The following is a 20308-nucleotide window of genomic DNA, read 5'->3' as shown; positions in this document are numbered from 1 at the left end:
ATCACTAGGGCTTACACCCCTACCAGAACCCACAAATGGAGGAACTGTCCTCCTAAAATCCTTTCTGGCTGCACTGTCACGCCAAATCTTGATCTTTGCACTCTCAGCTGTGAGTGCCTTCTCAACCACCTGTGCATAGGTAGTAACCCCAACCATAGTGGTGATACGAACATCACGGGCTAATCTGGGCTATAGCCCCTGAAGGAATCTCTCTCTCCTGGTCCCATCAGTGGGCACCAGTTCCTTGGCAAACTTTGCCAAACGATCAAATTTCAAGGCGTACTCAGTGACTGAAAAACTTCCCTGAAGTAGCCTGATGAACTCCTCAGCTTTACCTGCCCTGATAGCATCATTGTAGTACTTTTCATTAAACAAGGTCTGAAACTCCTCCCAACTCAGGGCATTAACATTCTTGGTCTGGGTAATTACCTCCCACCAAATCCGGGCATCCTCCCGAAACATATAGGTGTCACAGGCCACCTTCTCATTACCAGCTACCCTCATAAAGTCAAGGATAGTGGTAATCATGCTCATCCATTGTTCTGCCTTGGCAGGATCTGCACTGCCCTAAAAAACAGGAGGTTGTTGCTTCTTGAACCTTTCATAATGGGTTACCCTTGTGTTCATGGTGTGGCTGCGGCCATGTTGCGCAGTGTCAACATTTACTCACTGTGTTCACCATATTACACTACTGAGATGTGGAGGGAGTCTTACAAAGAAACAATTTACCCAACTGGCAACGAGGATGATTGGGAAGTTCCCTAGAACATAGAGAAAATACAAGTTGGGGTTCCCGTTGAAAAACAACCAGTTGGTCGACCGAAGAAGAATAAGGTGGGAAGAAGGAAGACAAACCGCACTCCATCGAATGGAGAAATCATTCGCAAAGAGCGCAAGTGTAGCATGTGTGGTGGTCTTGGCCACAACAGGGCTGTTGGGGTTTTATGCCCTAATTAAAACCCAAATTCTTTGTAATCTCATTTTATTATCAATAAAAGAATAGAAATCATTTTTTGACTTGGTCAATCGCTTTGCTCACATGTTTTATTTTCATGGTTATTTGTTTAATATAAACTTCTATTAAATCCCGAGCATATAGCTAATCTTATTTATAGTGACGTAATCACAGTGGAATATGAATATGATTATATGTTCAAAAATAAGTTAGTCCTAAGATTAGTCAGTGCAACGGATTTACACTGACTTGCCAATCTACGATATGATCTACTTACACATTACAGTGTTATGTTCTTTCCAAAACATTAGCAAAGTAGATAAGATCGGATGTATTTGTTACATCGGACAGGACCGATATTGACAGTTGATAAGATAAGTAAACATACCGTTATTATCTGTTCTAGTCATATCATATAGTTGACCATAGGTCAATTCAATCTCAATTCTGAGTGGTTAGTATTCTAACTAATTGTATTATTTGAGTTCTTTGACTTGTTCGTTACCAGCTTACCCTACGGACTAGCCCATACTTACATCTTGGGAACTCGGTAGTATAATTGAGTGGGAGTGTTAATCATAGATATGAACATCTATAGCTTCTGATGAAGAAGTGAAACGATGGTTTCCTTTTAGTTTGGTTCAAGGTGTTAAATGATAGAGATCTCATTTCAGTAATTAAATTAGTTTACTGAAATATCATTTACAAGGAACTAAGTGTTTTAAGGATAAAATACAATGAGGGGTAAAACGGTATTTTAGTCCTGTCTCATTGTAGACCGTCTATAGAGGATTGAGTGACAATTATGGTTGTAACAATGGATAATTAATAGCGTATCTATATTTGTTATAGAGCGTTCTATGAATTCAAGAGTGCAATTCCAAGTCTATAGTGGAGTCACGAGGAATTAATAAGTTAGTAAATTTATTTGTTAGATTTATGATAACTTATTGGAGCTTGATTTCATAGGCCCATGGTCCCCATTGTACCTTGGATAAAATCATCTAGATAGTCTCAATTAATTGATTTAATTATCAATTAGAATTATCAAAGTTGACCAGGTCAATTTTGGATAGTTTCACAGAGTTGTATAATTTTGAGAAGAAAAGAGAAATTATGGCAGATTTATTAATTAAGATAAAGTGGTATCTAAATTAATAAATAAATTTAAATCAAGGTTCAAATTATAAATAATTAATTTGATAAAGGATTTAAATAATTATTTAATTAATTAAATCAATAGAAAATAATACAGGCCTTGATTTTAAGTCCAATGGGCTTATAATTAAATGGGAAATTTCACGGGCCTATAGCCCATGATAATTTCGACCTAGGGCTTCAAAATGGCTATTATTTTATTTATTTTTTAATTAAATTAAATGGCCTAATTGAGTCTATAAAAGGAGTGCTTAAAGAGACGATAGATAAGTCACAAGTCAGATTTTCTGATAGTTTTATATTCTCTCTAAACACAAGTCCTTTTCTAAGCCACTTTGTTATTTTCTCTTCTTCTCTCTATATCTATCTCATGTGTTGAGAATTGCCCACACTAGTCTAGGTGGTTCTAAGGATACATTGGAAGATCGTGAAGAAAATAGAAGATCGGTTCAGTTTCTTGATAATACTCTGCGACAGAGAGGATACAAGAGTTAGAGAAACTGAAGGAAGGACTCTTAATTTCGCTGCGTATACTGTAAGTATTATATTATTTGTTTCTCTTTGAATTCAATTTTAGAAACATGTTTTAGGCTATCTCGTATTAATTTGTTTAATATTAGATATACATGAAAATAAATAAAGATCATGTATAAGTTTTTCCAACAAGGGCTACATGCAAAGCTAGGCTTTAAACTCTTTTTTCCCATTTGAACTTGTTGTATTAATAAACTCTTTTTATTTGATTTTTCTTGAAAGTTATGTTAATGGTTCGATATGAAAATGATATTGCTCAATAACAATTCAATAAAAGTTCGATATAACTTGATATTAGCTCGATAATAGCCCATGAAAGTTATAAAAAAAAATGATAACAGTTCGAAACTGTACATGTAAAGACCCCGTATACAAGATTATCATGAAGGTAACAAATTTTGATAATTCGATAACAGTTCCATATAGCTTGATATTAGCTCAATAACAACCCATGAAAGTTATAAGAAAATGTGAACAAGAAACTGTACATGTAAAGACCCTATATATATACAATCATCAAGGTAACAAATTTTGATACCACAAGTCTGTGGCCCACTTGTTCCTAAACACCTCCATATTTTCATCGCATATAGTTTCCAATGGAAGACCGACCATTAGATGCTCAATATGCTTGACAACATACACACCACAATCTCCACTGTAAAAAAAAGTAAATATTAAGTGCACATTACTATAATTTTAGTTAGAAACAAAATTAGTAGTAAGATGATGTTTGTTACCTTCTCTTTGACTGAGTGAGCTCGTGTTTCTGTTTGCGATGCCATGTGAACTGATGCGGCTTGTTTCCTGCTGATGGAATCTTCAACATCAAGCTATCAGTAAACAGTTTACTCTACATTAATAGAGAAGGAAGCAAAAAGCGCCATGGACTCATAATTTCCTCAAGCTTTGCGTCACTAATCACCGAGTTGTCCAATCGTAAACAGTCAGAGTCTAACTAGAAATGGAAGCCTCAATGAAAAACCAATGTTGTTGTCCATAGTTCTGGCACCAATATACATCCTCAACTCCTCCCCAAGATGCCAGAAACTGCTGCTCGATGCCGGTCAACATGGACATAACGTCAGCATTGCAAGTATACTTTGTTTTGTCGACTATTTTCTTGTACTGATCATATCGGGCAAGTATCACTTGTGAGAAATAAATGTTTATCACAACTACATTCTGTCGATATATATTGGGGAAATACTTGCGACGCATACGAAGCATGTGTTCTGCTGCATCAATATGCTACAAAGAGAGTATGATAAAAAAATTAGCAAAGACCATCATAAATTGCTGTTGTCGAGCTCCATCGAGCTCGCATCGAACTACTATCGAGCTCACATCGAGCTATTCTCAAATAGTAAAGAACAACCCTATTTTAATATCCATATCGAACTCCTATCGAGATCCATCGAGCCAATCTAAAACAGTAAAGAACAACCCTATTTTAACATCCCTATTGAGCTCACATCGAGCCAATCTGAAACAGTAAAGAACAACCCTATTTTAACTCCACTATCAAACTACTATCGAGCTCCATCGAGCTCACATCGAGCCAATCTGAAACAGTAAAGAACAACCCTATTTTAACTCCACTATCGAACTACTATCGAGCTCCATCAAGCTCACATCGAGCCAATCCGAAACAGTAAAGAACAACATTATTTTAACATCCCTATCGAACTCTTATCGAGCTCCATCAAGCTCACATCGAGCCAATCTGAAACTGTAAAGAGCAACCTTATTTTAACATCCCTATCGAACTCCTATCGAGCTCACATCGATCCTGTAAGCTCCCATCAAACTCCTATTGAACTCATATCGAGCTATCATCGAGCTCATATCGAGTCAGTAAAAATAAAACATGTAAAATTGAAAATAGTCCATAATTTCTACCACTATCGAGTCATTAGGTATAAATGGCTTACCCCATCATTGAGCCACGACTGGGGTGTCTTCAACGTCAGAAACCACGCTGGACCGTGACTCCCAGTCTTTACATCCCGCGGGGTCTTGTTGGGCATGTCTCCAAGTAGCCACTTGCACATTGTCCTATACTGTTTGGGATCTGGCTTCTTGGGAGGGTCCAGCACCTGTGTAGCCTCCTGTGTAGCTGCATCAGTGCGAGGTCTTTTCCTCGTGGGATCGGTGTAGTCCTCAAACCAATCTGGCTTGCGTCTTTGGCGTCTAGCCCTCTTAAACTAAACCTCAGCAACATCCTCAGGGTTGACAATAACGACTCCCGGAGTCCCAGCATCAGGTGTCACAATGATGGTAAGAGTCGTGGTTGGATCATCAACATAGTCTAGAGGAATATCCAATGACTCTGAGTCTGAATCTTCATTGGAGCCCCTCGGTTTCTCCTTAATAAATGTCAGGATTTGACTGACTACGTGCAAGATCACTGACTAGTTCTTCAGGAGGGTCTCCTGTCGACCCTCGACTCTGTCCAACCGCTCAATCAAGTCAGCGAGCTCAGGGGCTGAGGCTGAGGCTGGTGTTGGGGCTGACGCTGAGGCTGAGGCTGAGGCTGGGGCTGATGTTGGGGCGAAGGCTGAGGCTGGGGCAATAGGAGGGGTGGGACCTGCAACCTCCTCCCCCGAGGCAGCATCAACAAATATCTTGGCTGCCTGAGAAACTATCTCCGCGATTTTCTCAAAAGTCGCATCCTCCTCCTCATCAGTCTCCGAGGGATCCTGGCCAAGCCCAGGATAAAGGGGAAGATCTCCCTCAGTCAAAGACAAGTAATAGTCTTTTTCTGCTAGTCGAGGCTTCAACATCGAAAGAACAATCAACTGCAAACAACATAAAACATTTGGTTAACTCAAATAATGATAAAAGATAAGCATATAGATAAAAAAAAAAAAAAAAACATAACTTACATTCTTCTTCAATAATATCGATGCGATGATGGATTTGGTGAAATCCTTGTTCCTCCGATGCAACCAACTAAGCATCCTCGGGAACATGTTTCCCGAGCTCACAACAAGCTCCACCGCAAGCTGCTGGATAGCCTCATATGCCCAGTACTGTAAGGCCGGGGCATAACCATACATACTGTACTTGGACTCTTGCTGCACCTTGGCATCATAGTTGGCATTTTGCTTCACCATGTCCTTCTTACAAGAATGCAATAGCCTCCTATAAGAGTACTTCCCCCATGGATAGCTGAAGAAGTACTCTACATTCTCAACAATTTTTAGAATATCTTGCCAAATGTGCAACTTGCCCTCAATGGCATTCAGAACCCCCTCAACAAACAGACATAGACCAAGCTTGTACACATCTTCCACAACCGTACAAGTCTTGAAAGCATGGTCCACTTGTGAGAGCTTTACTTTCTCAGTATCGTTGAAATACTCCTTTATCAACCGGTCACTGAGATTACGCCCTTCCAACTCTTCTGGTGACGGGAAGGTACTGAAATCCAACCCCATCACCAGGGCAAACTCTCCCATGCCGAATCTACAAGACTTCGACCCCAAGAAAAAATGCACCTCATCTTCGTTGTTGCTGGCGATTTTCCTCAGCAATAGTTGATGCACTAAGACTCCGAAGAAATTAAACTCCGAAGCCAAAAAGAATTGCTTGAAAGGGAATTCCTTAGCCCTTTCAAGCAGCCCGAGCTCCAAAAACCTGGTCTTAATGTGATTAGAGTACTACTACCCCGATATGTCACTCGACCAGGAAAGTGATCACTGAACGGAACAAGCAACTTAGGCATCTGCAACAACACATGAAAAAAATTTGGTAAGAAAACAGAATGTTAAACATAATCAGGAAAAAATTCAAAATAATTTCATCAAAAAACTGAAATAAGCTGTCATCGAGCTATACTCGAGCTGAAACATACACTATCGAGCCAGTGTCGAGCCTATCGAGCTAAGCAAAATATGTCTACATAAAAAATCATCGAGTCAATTATCGAACCTATCGAGCCCTGTTTATTAATACCACAGATCCATCGAGCCTACTGTCGAACCCTTATCGAACCTATCGAGCCCTTTTAACATAATACCACAGATCCATTGAGCTCTTATCGATCCACCATCGAACCATTCAAACTACCCTATCGAGCCCACTATCGAACCATAATTGAGCTAGTTTCATATATTACCCATGGATAACATCGAGCTTCTATCGAACCTTATCGAACCTATCGAGCCCTTTTAACCTAATACCACATATCCATCAAGCTCTTATCGATCCACCATCGAACCATTCAAACTACCATATCGAGCCTACTATCGAACCATAATCGAGCCTATCGAGCTAGTTTCATATATTACCATGGATAACATCGAGCTTCTATCAAACCTTCATCGAACCTATCGAGCTACTGGTTCAAACCCAGAAAAAACCACAGAAAAACTCAGACCAAAGAACTACCATACCCATTCCACACCACAAGATTCAAAGGAATCAAAACAACAAAAATAATCACGAGGGTTCAAGAATATACCTTAATGAGAAATGGGTTCGATGGGTTCGACCGGTTCGACAACGTGGGTTTCGAGCTTCTTTGTCGCCGTTGGCTCGATGGGTTTGACAACCGATGCCGGAGAAGAGAAAATGGAGCCTGAGATCGACGGTTTCCTTCGTTTTTGGGGGTTTTTGGGTTTCCTTCGAATTGGGTTTGGGAAAAAATGAGAGAGTTTCTGCAGATATGAGAGTGGTTTCGGGATTGAGAGACTGAGAGAATGAGAGAGTTTGTGTGGGAAAAAATTTGAGTGGAAAAAAAATGAGAGGGGTATTTTTGGTACTTGTTGAAAGTTTAGCACCAATTTGAAAAACTTATTAGTGCTGGTATTATTTAGTAATTATACCCACTATTATGCATAAATAGTGAAATTGCCCTTTATATATATATATTAAATAATATTAACTTTATATTATTCTTCTTACTATTCGAACTCAAATTTTCCGTAGGAGTAAAATAGCATTACATCGTCACAAAATTTGTTAATAAATATAGTAAAATTGCTTTATAGTAATATTATTGGGACTAACATATTTTATTACTATAAGTAGATTATAACTTTAAAATGTTAGAAATATATACACATTTAAATCTAAACTAAATAATAATTGATAAAATATATTAATTTCCATGTAAAATACAATACATTCAACATCCTTATCTTTACATTTTTATACACTTAATCCTCAATTTTTTTTCAACAATGAAACGTCTTAATTCACGATTTCGTTAGCAAATCTAAGATATCCATTTGTTGTAGCTATTAACTGCCAACAAGGATATACGTCTCTATAATTTATTGGGTCACATATTAAACTACAATGCCATGTCATAATTTTTCAATTATTTTAAATAAAAAAAATAAAAATCATTTTAATTTAAAAAAGATTAATTAAAATTAAAAAAATTACTTAAAAACTTTAAAAACTAAAAATATGTATTAAAATTAAAAACAAAACCCTAAATAATATTTCTCTCTATCTTCCCCGCTTCTTCTTTTTCTTCTTCTTTCCTTCCTCTTCTTCGCCTTTGCCTCGATGTTTCCAAGCCCAACATGATTTGCGATCCATGGCTAAGCCTCCATCTCCGCCTTTGCCTCGACGTTTTCGAGCCCAGCAACCCGCGATCCATGGCTAGGCCTCCTTCTCTGCCTTTGCCTCATCATTTTTTAGCCCAGCAACTCACGATTCATGGTTGGGTTGGGGTTCATGGGTTGGGGTTTTGAAGGGTCGGGGGCTGAAGCTCAGGTGCTCGGGTTTGGTGATTCGACGAGAAATCTGGGCTTTGGGTGGGCCAAAGCTTGCTGGGCGAGAGAATGGGGAACTGGGCAGCAGAAAGTAAGGCAACGAAATCTGAGTTTCATTTCATGAGTGGGTTTTCGTTGAAATCTAGATTTCATGGGTATGTAGGAGTTAAAATCTGAGCTTTTGGTGTTAATCTATTGTAATAATTCATGTTTTATTATAAATTTTGGGTTAATATGTTGTTTATTGATGTAAGATTTGTAAAATTTTGGGTTTCAATTTGGGTGTTCATCTCACATTTCAGCGAGAAGAAGAAGAGAAGAAGAAAAAGAGTTTAATGTTATTTCTTTTATTTTAAATAAATATGAAAATTTTATTTTTATATATATATTTTTATAATTTTTATTAATTTTCTATGACATGATATTAGTATTTAATATGTGGGCCAATAAATTATGGACACGTGTATCTTCATTGGCAGTTAAAGACTACAATAATCGGAGATCTTAGAATTACTAACGGAATCGTGGATATTAAAGTTTCACCGTTGAAAAAAAAATTGGGGTTTAAGTATATAAGAAAGTAAAGATGGAGGAATTTTACCGCTAATTACTCATAATTTTATTATAAAATTTGTGTACGTAAAAGATAGCCTATATATAAATATATTTAATATTAAATCAATTAGTTCTACGTGAAATCATATTTTCTATAGGCGCGAACAATAAATAATTTTTTTTATAACTATACGGGTAACTAGGAGATTTTACTGTATATCGTTTCTTCTAACTATTCAAACTCAAATTTTCTGTACGAGTAAAATATCATTACATCGTCACAAAATTTGCCATTGAGTTTGTTATACTGAAAAAGTGAGAGGAAACGTTAAAATGATTGTGTTTGGTAACAAAATGAATGAAAAAAGAAAAGTGAAAGGGGAAAAGTAGAAGTGGACCCACCAATTTTTCTTTTTTTTTTTTACATTGAATTTACTTTTTCAAAAGTAAAAGAGAAAATGAAACAGGCACAAATAACTCAATAAATTATCAAATAACCTTCATTAATTATTATTAAAATTAAAGATAATAAATAAAATAGTAATTTTCATATGACTAGCAAGTGCATCCTTTTTCTCCCCATTTCAATAAATAAATCATGATATTCGGTATCATACTCAAAAAGGAAGGAAACATAATTCACGAGTTACTTAAAAGAAATAGAATTTATTGGATCAACTAGGAAAGTAGAACAAAAATTGAGGCATACTAAATATTTTCTTTTCTTTTTTTCCTCACTAATAATTTATAATATTTCTAAAATTATAAAATAATTAAGTAATAACCTAATCCACGTATGTATCATAGATTTACATACACTACTCATTGAGAACTATACCTTCACCAACTTTCCTAAAACCCAATACTACTACTACTACTACTACTATCAAGTACTTTCTGGTAGTACTCGATGGCCGACACAAATGTCACTCGAAGTCAAGTAATCAATAGCAACAGATCTTAAATCTCCATTAAAATCTCACATTTCTAATATTTTTATTATTGATGTTATTTTTTCGTGCTCTTACAGAAGTGACATTACACAAGAAAACCAACACAGGTGATTAACCTGCACCTTAAGGGCAGTCAAAACTCAAAACTAGTTCGTCCCAAATAGAGCAGGGGGGGAGAAATCCCACCTAATTGAAATTTCAGAATAGGAAAAAAAAGTTTGGAGAGCCTACATTAAGCAGAACAATCTCACATCTGCCGAAAAACATCAAAAGCAATTTATCTTGATGATGCAGAGAGCATTTCAGTTCCTTTCCCTCTCGTTTATAAAAATAAGAAGACACTAATAATCCTACACTTGCGCACCGAGTTCCAAGCGTAGAGTGTGATTAGTTGCATTTGATGATGGGCCAACAAATTGAATAGGACCTGCACTCACAAGTTTGGAAGACAACTAGTTAAGAGTACGAATAATAAACCATAAGAATATCAAATGTTTATAGGCATTGCTGGTTCGTGGTCCGCAAGACAAAACAAGTACTATCATTTTACTATTCAGTTATTCTGAAAATGCCAGGATCCATATTGGCATAAACTCATATGAAACATTTAGCAACTATCAGATTCATTACTAACCGGGACTGATATAACAATTCTTGAGGGCCCACTCGTCTCGTAAGGATGCAAACTTCTTAAATGGTGCACCTGAAAAATCCATTTAAATCATTAGAAACGGCTAAGGGGAAAGATTTGAGGAGCTAAGCAAATCTAATAGACAGACCTATCATTCGCACCGCAACTAAGGAAGCAGTAATTGAGATAACTTGTGCAAATGACCTAATCCATATACCAAAGTAAATAGTCTGCTTCTAAGATATTACCTTGAAGCTCCACCATGGCCTTCTTGATCACAGGCTTAAACTTTCCTGAAAGACATGAGATTTCCATAAATTTCAAATAAGAAACGAAACATCAAGAAGGGCAGTGAGCAGAAATTTTCAAATATTTGTCCAAAATTATCCTTGCAAACTTTTATTTACAGATGGCAGAGAACTTTGATGGATGATAATTACTGTCTGAATGCATAAATAAAGGTTGCAGTAGTACCATGTCTTCTCTCCACGTCCATTAGTGCAGTTAAGGCTGTCCCACTAACGGTCCATTCTTCAACTGGAGCAGCCAAATTCCCCACCTGTATAATGAGGCAGGAAACAATAAAGAGAAAACAGTCCAGTTATTGAACTTCTCAGGATAACAAAATATAAAATAACTGGAAACAAGAACATACTAGAAAGAAACTATTAGAAAAAGGGTAAAAATGAAGGGGATAGGGGAAAATAAGACACAAACCGATGATATCAATCCAGTTTTCCCACTGTGAAGGAGAGCTCCTGCACCATAACCCAATGCATAACAATAGGTAGAATCAAAATTAGTTGGCAGACCACATCTTCCTTCATACCTGCACATTGAAAGATAGCAAGGGTGATTTTAACGTCCACATTCCAGCAATTTTAAAGCTTCATTACTTTTCTAACAAATTTATATTTCTAATAATGTGTGGTAAAGCTACGAGACAATTGTGCCCATTGGTTTGAGTCAAGGTTGTCAACAAGATCTCGCAAGCAAATCCTCAAACTCAATGAGCTAAATTAAAATGCCATGCGACATTGATAACTGGAACTTGCGACTCAAATTAATGATAGCTATTTGGGGCTTTCAGAAAAATGGCCAGATTTTAAGTTTCATATAAGTCGTGTCCTAATTTCAAATTTTATAGCAATATGTAAATTTAGACAGACCCGCTATAAAAAGTAATATATTCAGTATGTAACTGAAGTTAGCACTTAGTATATCTATCCATAAATAATAGAATTATCTTTATGGATATATTTAATATATACAGAAGCCCTTTAGCTTAAAAAAAGGACATGCATTAAATTGAAGTGTATAAAAAGAACATCTAATATACTTTCTCAATTAATTTAGGCTAAAGACATTAAATACCCGAAAAAGTGAGACTGTCCTTGGAATCCACCTTTGTATGCACCTGCTTGACTCCTTTTCTCCAATTCAGTTTCAACCATTTGAATAAGCATCTTCTCTGTCTCTATTTTGGCAACCTAATGAAAATAACTGTACATGAACAATACTGCAAAATATATCCAGAACAGTACAAATGAAATAGTTGAATGTAATGTATAGCACATACCTGAACATTTCCATGAGGATCTCTTTCAAGCATCAACTGCTCTTGGATTGCTGAAGGTAAAAATTCAAAAAGCTGTAATGATTGATCAGTAAGTTTCTTTTTCCATTGCCCATCTTCATCGACAGCCTCATGGGCCAGAATTTCATTCAGTTCGGCGATAAGTTGTTGCACCTGCAAATTGCAAAAGTTACAAAAAAGTACATGTCAATTGACTGTAATGTGGGTCAAAATATATACAAACAAAAAATGAAGAATAAATTTACAAAGCAATATGATCAAGAATTTTACCTCTGGAATGAAATCAATTAGACCTTCAGGAATAAGTATGACACCATAGTTATAACCAAGTTCGGCACGTTTGGAGATTATATCAACAATGTAATCTGTAACATTTTTCAGTGTCAACTTCTTCTCAGCAACCTGCACAGGATAAATACCTGATGAGATTATATTTTTAAAGAGCTCTATTACAGTACTTCAGGTTCATCTACAAACGACTTTTGCTTAACAAAAAAAGTTTCAATGCGGTACAGAAATCTTAAATATCTCCATGAATAGGAAATACCAAGGTCTCATAATTTTTCTTTCAAATGGCGGATAGCTGCAAAGCAGGTTTGCACCATGTCACAGTAAATGGAGACATTTTACAAGATTGACCAATCAGCAAAAACAGATTTTAAGGTCACAGTAACTTAGTAATGCATACTGTCAATACTAATAGTTTGAACCCAATGTGGACACACCTTTAACATAACGATACTGATTCTAAAAATAGAACCGACTAAACAAAATTAACTTTTCAAATTGTGTTCCATATCAAGACACTGTACCTTGTCTACATACCAGAACATCTATGTGCAACTGCATTTGTATAAATTTTAATCGAGCAGCTATACAAGGCAAGACAAGTCATTCAAAGGTACCTCTTCTCCAACAATTGTAATGTTTGGATGAGTTTGCAAAGCACATTCAAGTGTTATGTGTGAAGCTGCACGCCCCATAAGCCGCACAACTGTAGTTGACAATTAAATTTCGTTAAGCACAGTAGAGTGCAAATCAAAAGATAAGATGGGTTAAAGTGTAATCTCAAAGCTAAATCACTACATGTTCCATGACTTTCAACCACCATACTTACAGTGATAATATTTTCCAGTTGATCTGGCATCTATCATGACATTTCCAATCATTTCTGCATATATCTGAATAAAATGAAGTGCATCACATTATTATTAGTTTCCTTCAGTGTATCTGTTAGTTGCATATCATAGAAAGTGTCACGCTATTCATGCCAAGGAAAATCAGGCAAAACCAGACTTAGGCTAATCAAGTCAGTATTATATACATGATCCAATGAAGTATTTTTTTTTAATTTCTCAGGAAATAAACCTGTTAGAATAATAACTTTAACACCTAATTAGTTTTTTAAGCAGGGCAAGGTACATTGAATAATATACTTTATTTCATCAAACACAGCATCACCAAACTTTCTTGCTAGTTATAGTTGATGGCCCACACAACAATTAACCAACTGATCTGCAAACAATTTTCTATGAGAAGTTCCTTCTCTTAACATGTAAAGGTTGATGCTTAAAGTAAATTCATAAGTTCATGACCATAATGAATTAGCAAGTAAATAAGATGATTCTAGGAATATAAATATAACCCAGTGGCAGTGAAAAAAAAAATGCTTCAACAAATAAAATTATCATCAGGTACATGGATAAAATTTTCAAGCTAGTGGGGTTCAAGTTCGTATCTGCTAAAAAATAAAGATTGCTGCTCCAAAATTTCCTACACGATATATGGAAAGGACCACAAAGAAATTTAAGGGTTCAAGTAATAAAAAATTTCTTTTAGTTGCAGTCACCTTGCAAGCAGTATCAAACCCAAAACTTATTGGGACTTCTTTGCATTTCAAGTCACCATCAATGGTTTTTGGACACCCAATCACCTGAGTTTTCAAATTCTTTCCCCTGGTTGAACAAAAGAAAAAAAACCAAACTGTGTTAAACAAACCAACGAAACAGCGTTAAAGGCAAGACTCCTGTGACCCTGTCGAACTGTTAGATAAAGAATCCCTAAATTCTATTTGGATGGGTCCCATACACTGATACAAGCACCTAAAAAATAGATGGATTCATGGATTACATGAATGACATATGGAGACAAATACAGGCAACAGTTCCATCTGCCAAGCAAGATTTTTCTAGAAAGAAAAAAATTAGTTATATACCTGAAATTCTCAGCAAGGAGGCAGGCATTTGTGTTCGAGTCATCCCCACCAATAACAAGAAGTCCATCCAAATCAAGCTTCGCGGCAGTATCTGCAGCTTGTTGAAACTAAAAGGAAAATCCATTTTAACAATTTATTATGAACTTAATGTGTCAATAAAACTTAACATGAAACTGTGAAGAAAGAAAAAAAAGTCACCTGCTCTGGAGTTTCAATCTTATCTCTTCCACTACATATCATATCAAAACCACCCTGATAAAAGAAAATTTTCTCCAATTAAATACAATATCTTGGTTAAAATGCCAGCAGTCGCATGTATGAATTTTGTATAAATCACTAGAATAGAATGGATGCGCTATATCTTCTGAGAAAATTAGAACACTCAGAAGCAGCTATCTTTACACATGATCATGGACCTCCACTGCATAAATGACAAAACCAAACCATAGTCCAAACTCTCACCTGGTTTCTGTACGGGTAAATATATTCTGGTGTAAGTTCCACATACTTGCCCTTCATGATTCCAGCTGGACCTCCCCTGAAACCGTACAATACGCTGCCTTTAGCACGCTCCTGCAAGTAATCTACCAGGAAGCACAGAATGAATGAACTCAACCATACTGGACACTATTAACTGCAACAAAACGAATTATGATAACAAAAAATTCTCACCAAAAATTCCAGAAATGACATTGTGCCCTCCAGGTGCCTGGCCTCCCGACAAAACGACACCAATTTTCAACTTTTTCTGCGAATCGTTAGAGTCAGAATCGCTCGGCACCACCAAGGCAGATGGCTGGCCGAAAAGTTGTGGAAAAAGCTTTGCGATTTCATCTGAAAACATAAAAAGAAAAACACAACCACATGAAAACGAGAAGCCGCAGAAATTTATATTATTTAAAAAAAAAATTGCTATGTTTTACTAAAACTAAGTCGAAACCTACAAATTTCTTGGTTTCCTAATTTAACTATTTTCCGGCAATTTTTCCATCAACCAAACAAAGATTGGAAGTGTTCGTAACAGATCATAGTGTACAGAACCAATTTAATCGACGAAAAACTGTGGATCCAATACCTGGATTGCCAGCCGCGGAACTAGGTGGTCCTTCGACGATCTTGAAGGGGTTTCTGAGCACGGTAGGGAGAGGGAGGGTGTGGTCGATGCGACTCGCCTGGACCTCGCTGTAGACGGAGGCAACTCGGCCTGTGGCCGGCGCCGGGATATCGCCGTTAGCAACCAATGCCGCAGCCATTTGTTTAGACCTAATAATACACAATATACCTCGGAGAGATCTTTCAGTGTAACTGAGTGAGAGAGTGTGGAATCAAAATCCGGTCCTGCGAGGACCATAGCTTTTATATTTATTGTTGAAAAGGGTAATAATGTCATTTAGACATTGGGCTCTCCGCCCTTGGGTTTGGTTGGCAGTTAAACGACGGGGTAATTTCGGAATCGTAAATTGGCTTTGACGAGTCTTTGTTTTGGAACGAATTTTAAAACAAAGTAACGGGCGTGATTAGGGCTTTGTGATGGTACATAGAAAGTTAGGGTATTCTAACCCTCACTGGATAAAATGAGCGTTACCTAACCTTCTGCTGGTTGGTGTGGGCCATTTCTAATGTAGGTGAGAGGCATACTCCGAACCAATCTTTTACGTTTGGTATGACAGCGTTAGATCAGCTTTTTTTCTTTTAACTATTTTTAGACCCTTTCCAAAGAAAAAAACATTGTTTTTAAAAGTTAAAAGAAGGTACTCTATTTTTATTAAATGATATTTTAGACAATATATTTTATAAAATAAAATAAAATAATACCCAAGTCTAATTTTAATAATTTTTTTTAATATAACCAAAATACTTTCAAGTTTTTAATTAATAAATTAAATTAAATAAAACATTATTAAATTAAAATTTTATTTAAAATAAAAATAATTAAAAATTTAAACAAAATCTATTACTTAATCAAAATCTAAACATGTGCAAATATCAAAATCTACACAATAAAATCAACCATTATTCAAATTTTAATTTACCTACAACTTCAAATCTTAAAAATTGGAATAAAAAAAAGAGGTCTAGAAATAGTTGGCTTCGTTCAATGTTGTGATTCAACAATGTTCGATGTCTCCATCTCTTCATCTCACCATCACCATCACCATCAGTGCGTCCTCACCACTTGCAACCTAGAAATCCATTTCTACTACTCATTGTTAGGAAAATTTATTTAGGATTTCATGTAAAATCAAACATATTAATATAAGAAAATCTAGAACATGTTTCTAAAATTGAATTCATATAGAGATAATGATAAGAACACTCACATTATTGTACAGCAGAATGATTCAGTCATTCTTTCGGTTTCTCTAACCCTTGTATCATGTTTGTCGCATGGTATCACCAAGAAACTGAACCGTTTTTCAATTTTTTTCACAGCCTTCCAAAGTGTCCTTAGAATCACCTAGACTAAAGTGGACAGTTCTCAACAAATGAGATAAATACAATAAGAAAAAGAATATAAGAGAATATTGAGGATTAGAAAATGACTTATGTTGTAGAGAGAATCTAAAACCTAGAGCATCAAGAATGCATCTTCTAATTTTATGTCAGATAGTCTTTCTGCATCTCAAAACATTTATTTTTCAACTCTGACTTAGCATTCATTTTATAGGCTCAATTAGGTTACTTATTTAATTAAAAAAATCAATAAAATAATAGATAATATCAGCCTAATGGTCGAATTTATCATGGGCTTTAGGTCCATGAAATTTCTCATTTAATTATAAGCTCATTAGACTTAAAATCAATGCTCATATTATATTCTATTGATTAATTAATTAAATAATTATTTAAATCTTTTATCAAACTAATAATTTATAATTTGAACATTGATTTAAAATTATTTATTAATTTATATACCAATTAATCATAATTAATAAATCTGTTATAATTTCTCTTTTCTTCTCTAAATTACATAATTATGTGAAACTATCAAAAATTAACTTGGTCAACTTTGATAATTCTAATTGATAATTAAATCAATTAATTGAGACTATCTAGATGATTTTATCCAAGGTATAGTGGGGACCATGTGTGTAATGCCCTGAATCCCTAATGCGCTTTAGTGGCTGAATTAGTAGGTCGGGAGGGTCATAACTGTTTAATTATGCCATTAAATGATTATGTGCATGTTTATGTGAATTATATTATAATATGATGTTATATGCATGCATGTGGGTCCACATTTGAATATTATGATGTTTTGATAATTTGGCCCATTGATGGCAAATTTGTGTATTTGGGTGCATAATGTAATATGTGAATGAGATTCCATTATTATGGAGATATGTTCGAGCTATTCGGCATGAGACGGTCCTATATAATGGATTAGCGATTTTGTCATAACGGGGTCAATTATCGGGTAGTAAGAATGTTGATTTGATGATAAATTGGGAGTTATTGAGATCATGATGAAATTCTGGAAGTTTTGACTATAATGTCCCCGGGGGTGTTTTTGGGACCCCGAGCACTAGGTTTTATTTGAGGTTACTTAAGCTTGAATTAGCTTGTCAGATAGAACGTACGTTAGAAAACCACTCATTCTTCCCCGTTAGCTCATTTTCACCGTTCGAAGCGTTTTCGAAGATATCTTGAGTTCTAGAAGTCGGAATCAAGCGAGGATCGAGGCATAGCGATCCTAGGAAATATTATAAGCTTCTTGACCGAAGGATTTGACGAGAAACAACCCAATCGAAGGTAATCTAAGTTTAAAGTTTTGAGTTTTTAGAGTTTCTAAGCTTTGGATTGGCTTTTGTGAATTGTTGAGTTTTTGGTTTGATTGAACCTTGAGTTTTGATGGTTTTGGAGCATTGGGAAGCTTGGGAACTTTGATTTGATGATTTGGTAATGTTTAGGCATGATTTTGGAGGCTTTGGGATGTTGGAGAACGAGTTTGGGCATGTTCTGGGTTAGGCGCCGCGGCCCTAGCTCGAAGAAGCAGGTGGGAGGTTTTGCCTTTGCTGGGCGCCGCGGCCCTTGCTTCAGTGGTGGCTGGGGGCCGCGGCTCTTGATGCCAGGGTCGCAGCCCTTGAGTAGGGTTGAGCCCGTTTAAGTGTTTTGGCCCCGGGAACATGGTTTTAGGCCTCGGGATCACTCCTACTACCCGAATTAGTGGGGATTGATGTCTCGGAGGCTAGATCTTGGCTTGGGAACCCTTTATTATCATTTTATTGATGGTATCCTATAATGTGTTATGATTAGGTGACCGCTAAAGGACTAAAAGCTAGACCGTTCTCAAGGGTCGTTCTTTTATTCATTCTAGCTCGAATCAGAGGTAAGAAAACTGAACCCCATATGTGACATTCATGGTTATTCTTGAAGCATGTTGATTGTGTAATGTGGACATGGATTGATTATTGAATGCTTAGCAAATCCTGCTCACTTGTGCATGGTACTGACTCATTAGTTAGAATTGGCATAGGTGTCAGTATCAACTGTGAAGCTGTGACTCATTAGTCAGGTTCGGCAGTGGTACTAGGAACTGGTCACATAGTGCTGACTCATTAGTCAGGATGGCTTTAGCGTGTTCAACGCAAGCCAATAGGGATTAGATCTAATCGATATCTGCATTGGATGACTCAAAGAGCATTAATGCCAGACCGACCTCAAGTTCGATGAATATTATAAGCGCTTGTGTGACTTACCCATCAGTCACTCATCTGTTAAGTTAGAGACTTACCTATCAGTCTCTCATCTGTTTAAGGCTAGTGGCTTACCTAGCAGCCACTCTTCTGTTTAAATTAGTGACTTGCTTGTCAGTCACCCAGTATGGTTTTCTAGAACCTCAAGTGATATTCACTCATCTGTTTAAGAGCTATAAGCTCTGTGTGATTATAATGATAATCATTTGATAACGTTTATATTCAATACTGTTTTTTAGGGGTTAAAAGTGGTTTGGAGCTTGGGATGTCAAATAACTCGGATCGAGACCTGTGAAGATGCAGAAGAACAAATCGGAAGAAATGGAGGTGCTTGGCTTCCCCATTCACTATGTCACTCAAATTGACGCCACAGTCGATACACATTGTAACACCCTACTACCCTAAAGCCATTATGACGTGAATTTAAAATGTGCAATTAACTCGCTAATCGAGGTTTTAGGCCCAAAAGGCGTGATTAATTAAGGGGAAGACTCATTTAAATAAGATTTTAGTATAAAAGGTCGGACATTCATTTAAATCATAAAAATGTTACATTGGGATCCCAAAATATTGTTTAAAACATATTTACAACTCCAAAAGTTACTTAAGAGTCGACCTAGGCGAAAAAATCAAACATTTACAACACGTTCCTCAAAACTTCCCCAGCCATGGCGGCTAGGTAGGCCAAACATGTACGTGCCGCTCCATGCCCTCTAACTCATGTTTGGTCGGCCTTTCATTTGCCCTTACCTGCACAAAAGAGCACCCGTGAGCTAAAGCCTACTAAGAAAACTTCACAGCACAACATATACCAATTTATTTCAATAAATGCATAATTAATCAAACACAACAGACAATTACAAGCTTTTATAATTCACAATAGCGACCTACGCCCATCAGGGTGCATTACCAGACGCCAAGTTCACGGTCTTCACCGAGCGGGTGACTACAGCACCCTTAGAGGGTCTCACCCTAGCGGCATGCATTCAACATGCTTAATGCCGATCCCGGCCTTTTTCCGTTCTTAACCTTTGCCTTTGTCGTTCCCGGCCTTTGCCGCTCCATCACAAACACATGTATGACGTAATAGTTACAAACAATACTCATAACACTAAGTACACTATAGCTCTACAGGCACAGATAATTTTCTTACCTGAGTCCCGAATTGACCGTATAGTGCGATACCGAGCACGATCCCCTAAACCCGAGCCTGAGCGGTAAAACTTAGTCACAACGCAATAAGGAATAACCATTAAGACCTAAACCAACTTAAAAGTTTTG

The 20308-nt window shown here is 36.5% G+C and overlaps 2 protein-coding genes across 3 annotated transcripts; both read right to left on the bottom strand.

Moving 5' to 3' along the window:
- Nucleotides 1-2935: 2935 nt before the first annotated feature.
- Nucleotides 2936-7538, bottom strand: LOC133794859 (uncharacterized). Of its 2 annotated transcripts, XM_062232288.1 has the most exons (4): nt 5536-7538; nt 4582-5448; nt 3388-3898; nt 2937-3305 (listed from the first exon to the last, which is right to left on the bottom strand). In XM_062232288.1, the coding sequence occupies exons 1-2, from the start codon at nt 6109-6111 to the stop codon at nt 5062-5064; spliced, it is 963 nt and encodes a 320-aa protein (XP_062088272.1). In that variant the 5' UTR covers nt 6112-7538; the 3' UTR covers nt 2937-3305; nt 3388-3898; nt 4582-5061. The 2 variants fall into 2 exon arrangements, with proteins under 2 accessions (XP_062088270.1, XP_062088272.1); XM_062232286.1 differs by having other exon boundaries at nt 2936-3305; nt 3388-5448.
- A 2363-nt stretch (nt 7539-9901) lies between these two features.
- Nucleotides 9902-15664, bottom strand: LOC133794858 (pyrophosphate--fructose 6-phosphate 1-phosphotransferase subunit beta). The gene is made up of 16 exons (XM_062232285.1): nt 15406-15664; nt 15003-15164; nt 14793-14914; nt 14529-14582; nt 14331-14437; nt 13965-14070; nt 13233-13296; nt 13021-13109; nt 12386-12517; nt 12098-12268; nt 11893-12008; nt 11236-11347; nt 10993-11077; nt 10767-10811; nt 10522-10590; nt 9902-10314 (listed from the first exon to the last, which is right to left on the bottom strand). Exons 1-16 carry the CDS (start codon nt 15581-15583, stop codon nt 10238-10240), a joined length of 1689 nt encoding a protein of 562 aa, XP_062088269.1. The 5' UTR covers nt 15584-15664; the 3' UTR covers nt 9902-10237.
- Between the last annotated feature and the right edge of the window lie 4644 nt (nt 15665-20308).

The sequence above is a fragment of the Humulus lupulus genome, chromosome 8 (assembly GCF_963169125.1).
Source record: "Humulus lupulus chromosome 8, drHumLupu1.1, whole genome shotgun sequence".
In the NCBI taxonomy this organism is placed as follows: Eukaryota; Viridiplantae; Streptophyta; class Magnoliopsida; order Rosales; family Cannabaceae; genus Humulus; species Humulus lupulus.
This window is presented reverse-complemented; position numbering and strand designations above follow the sequence as displayed.

Bases quoted from the DNA above. Each gene is read 5' to 3' on its own strand.
- LOC133794858 (XM_062232285.1), bottom strand. From the start codon at position 15,583: ATGGCTGCGGCATTGGTTGCTAACGGCGATATCCCGGCGCCGGCCACA. The intron at 14,438-14,528 runs GTGACTTTTTTT...TTTTCCTTTTAG, and splicing joins AGATTGAAACTCCAGAGCAG to TTTCAACAAGCTGCAGATAC. The intron at 11,078-11,235 runs GTTTGTGTCTTA...CTCATTATACAG, and splicing joins AAACTGGATTGATATCATCG to GTGGGGAATTTGGCTGCTCC.
- LOC133794859 (XM_062232286.1), bottom strand. From the start codon at position 6,111: ATGGGAGAGTTTGCCCTGGTGATGGGGTTGGATTTCAGTACCTTCCCG. The intron at 5,449-5,535 runs GTAAGTTATGTT...TGTTGTTTGCAG, and splicing joins CGATATTATTGAAGAAGAAT to TTGATTGTTCTTTCGATGTT.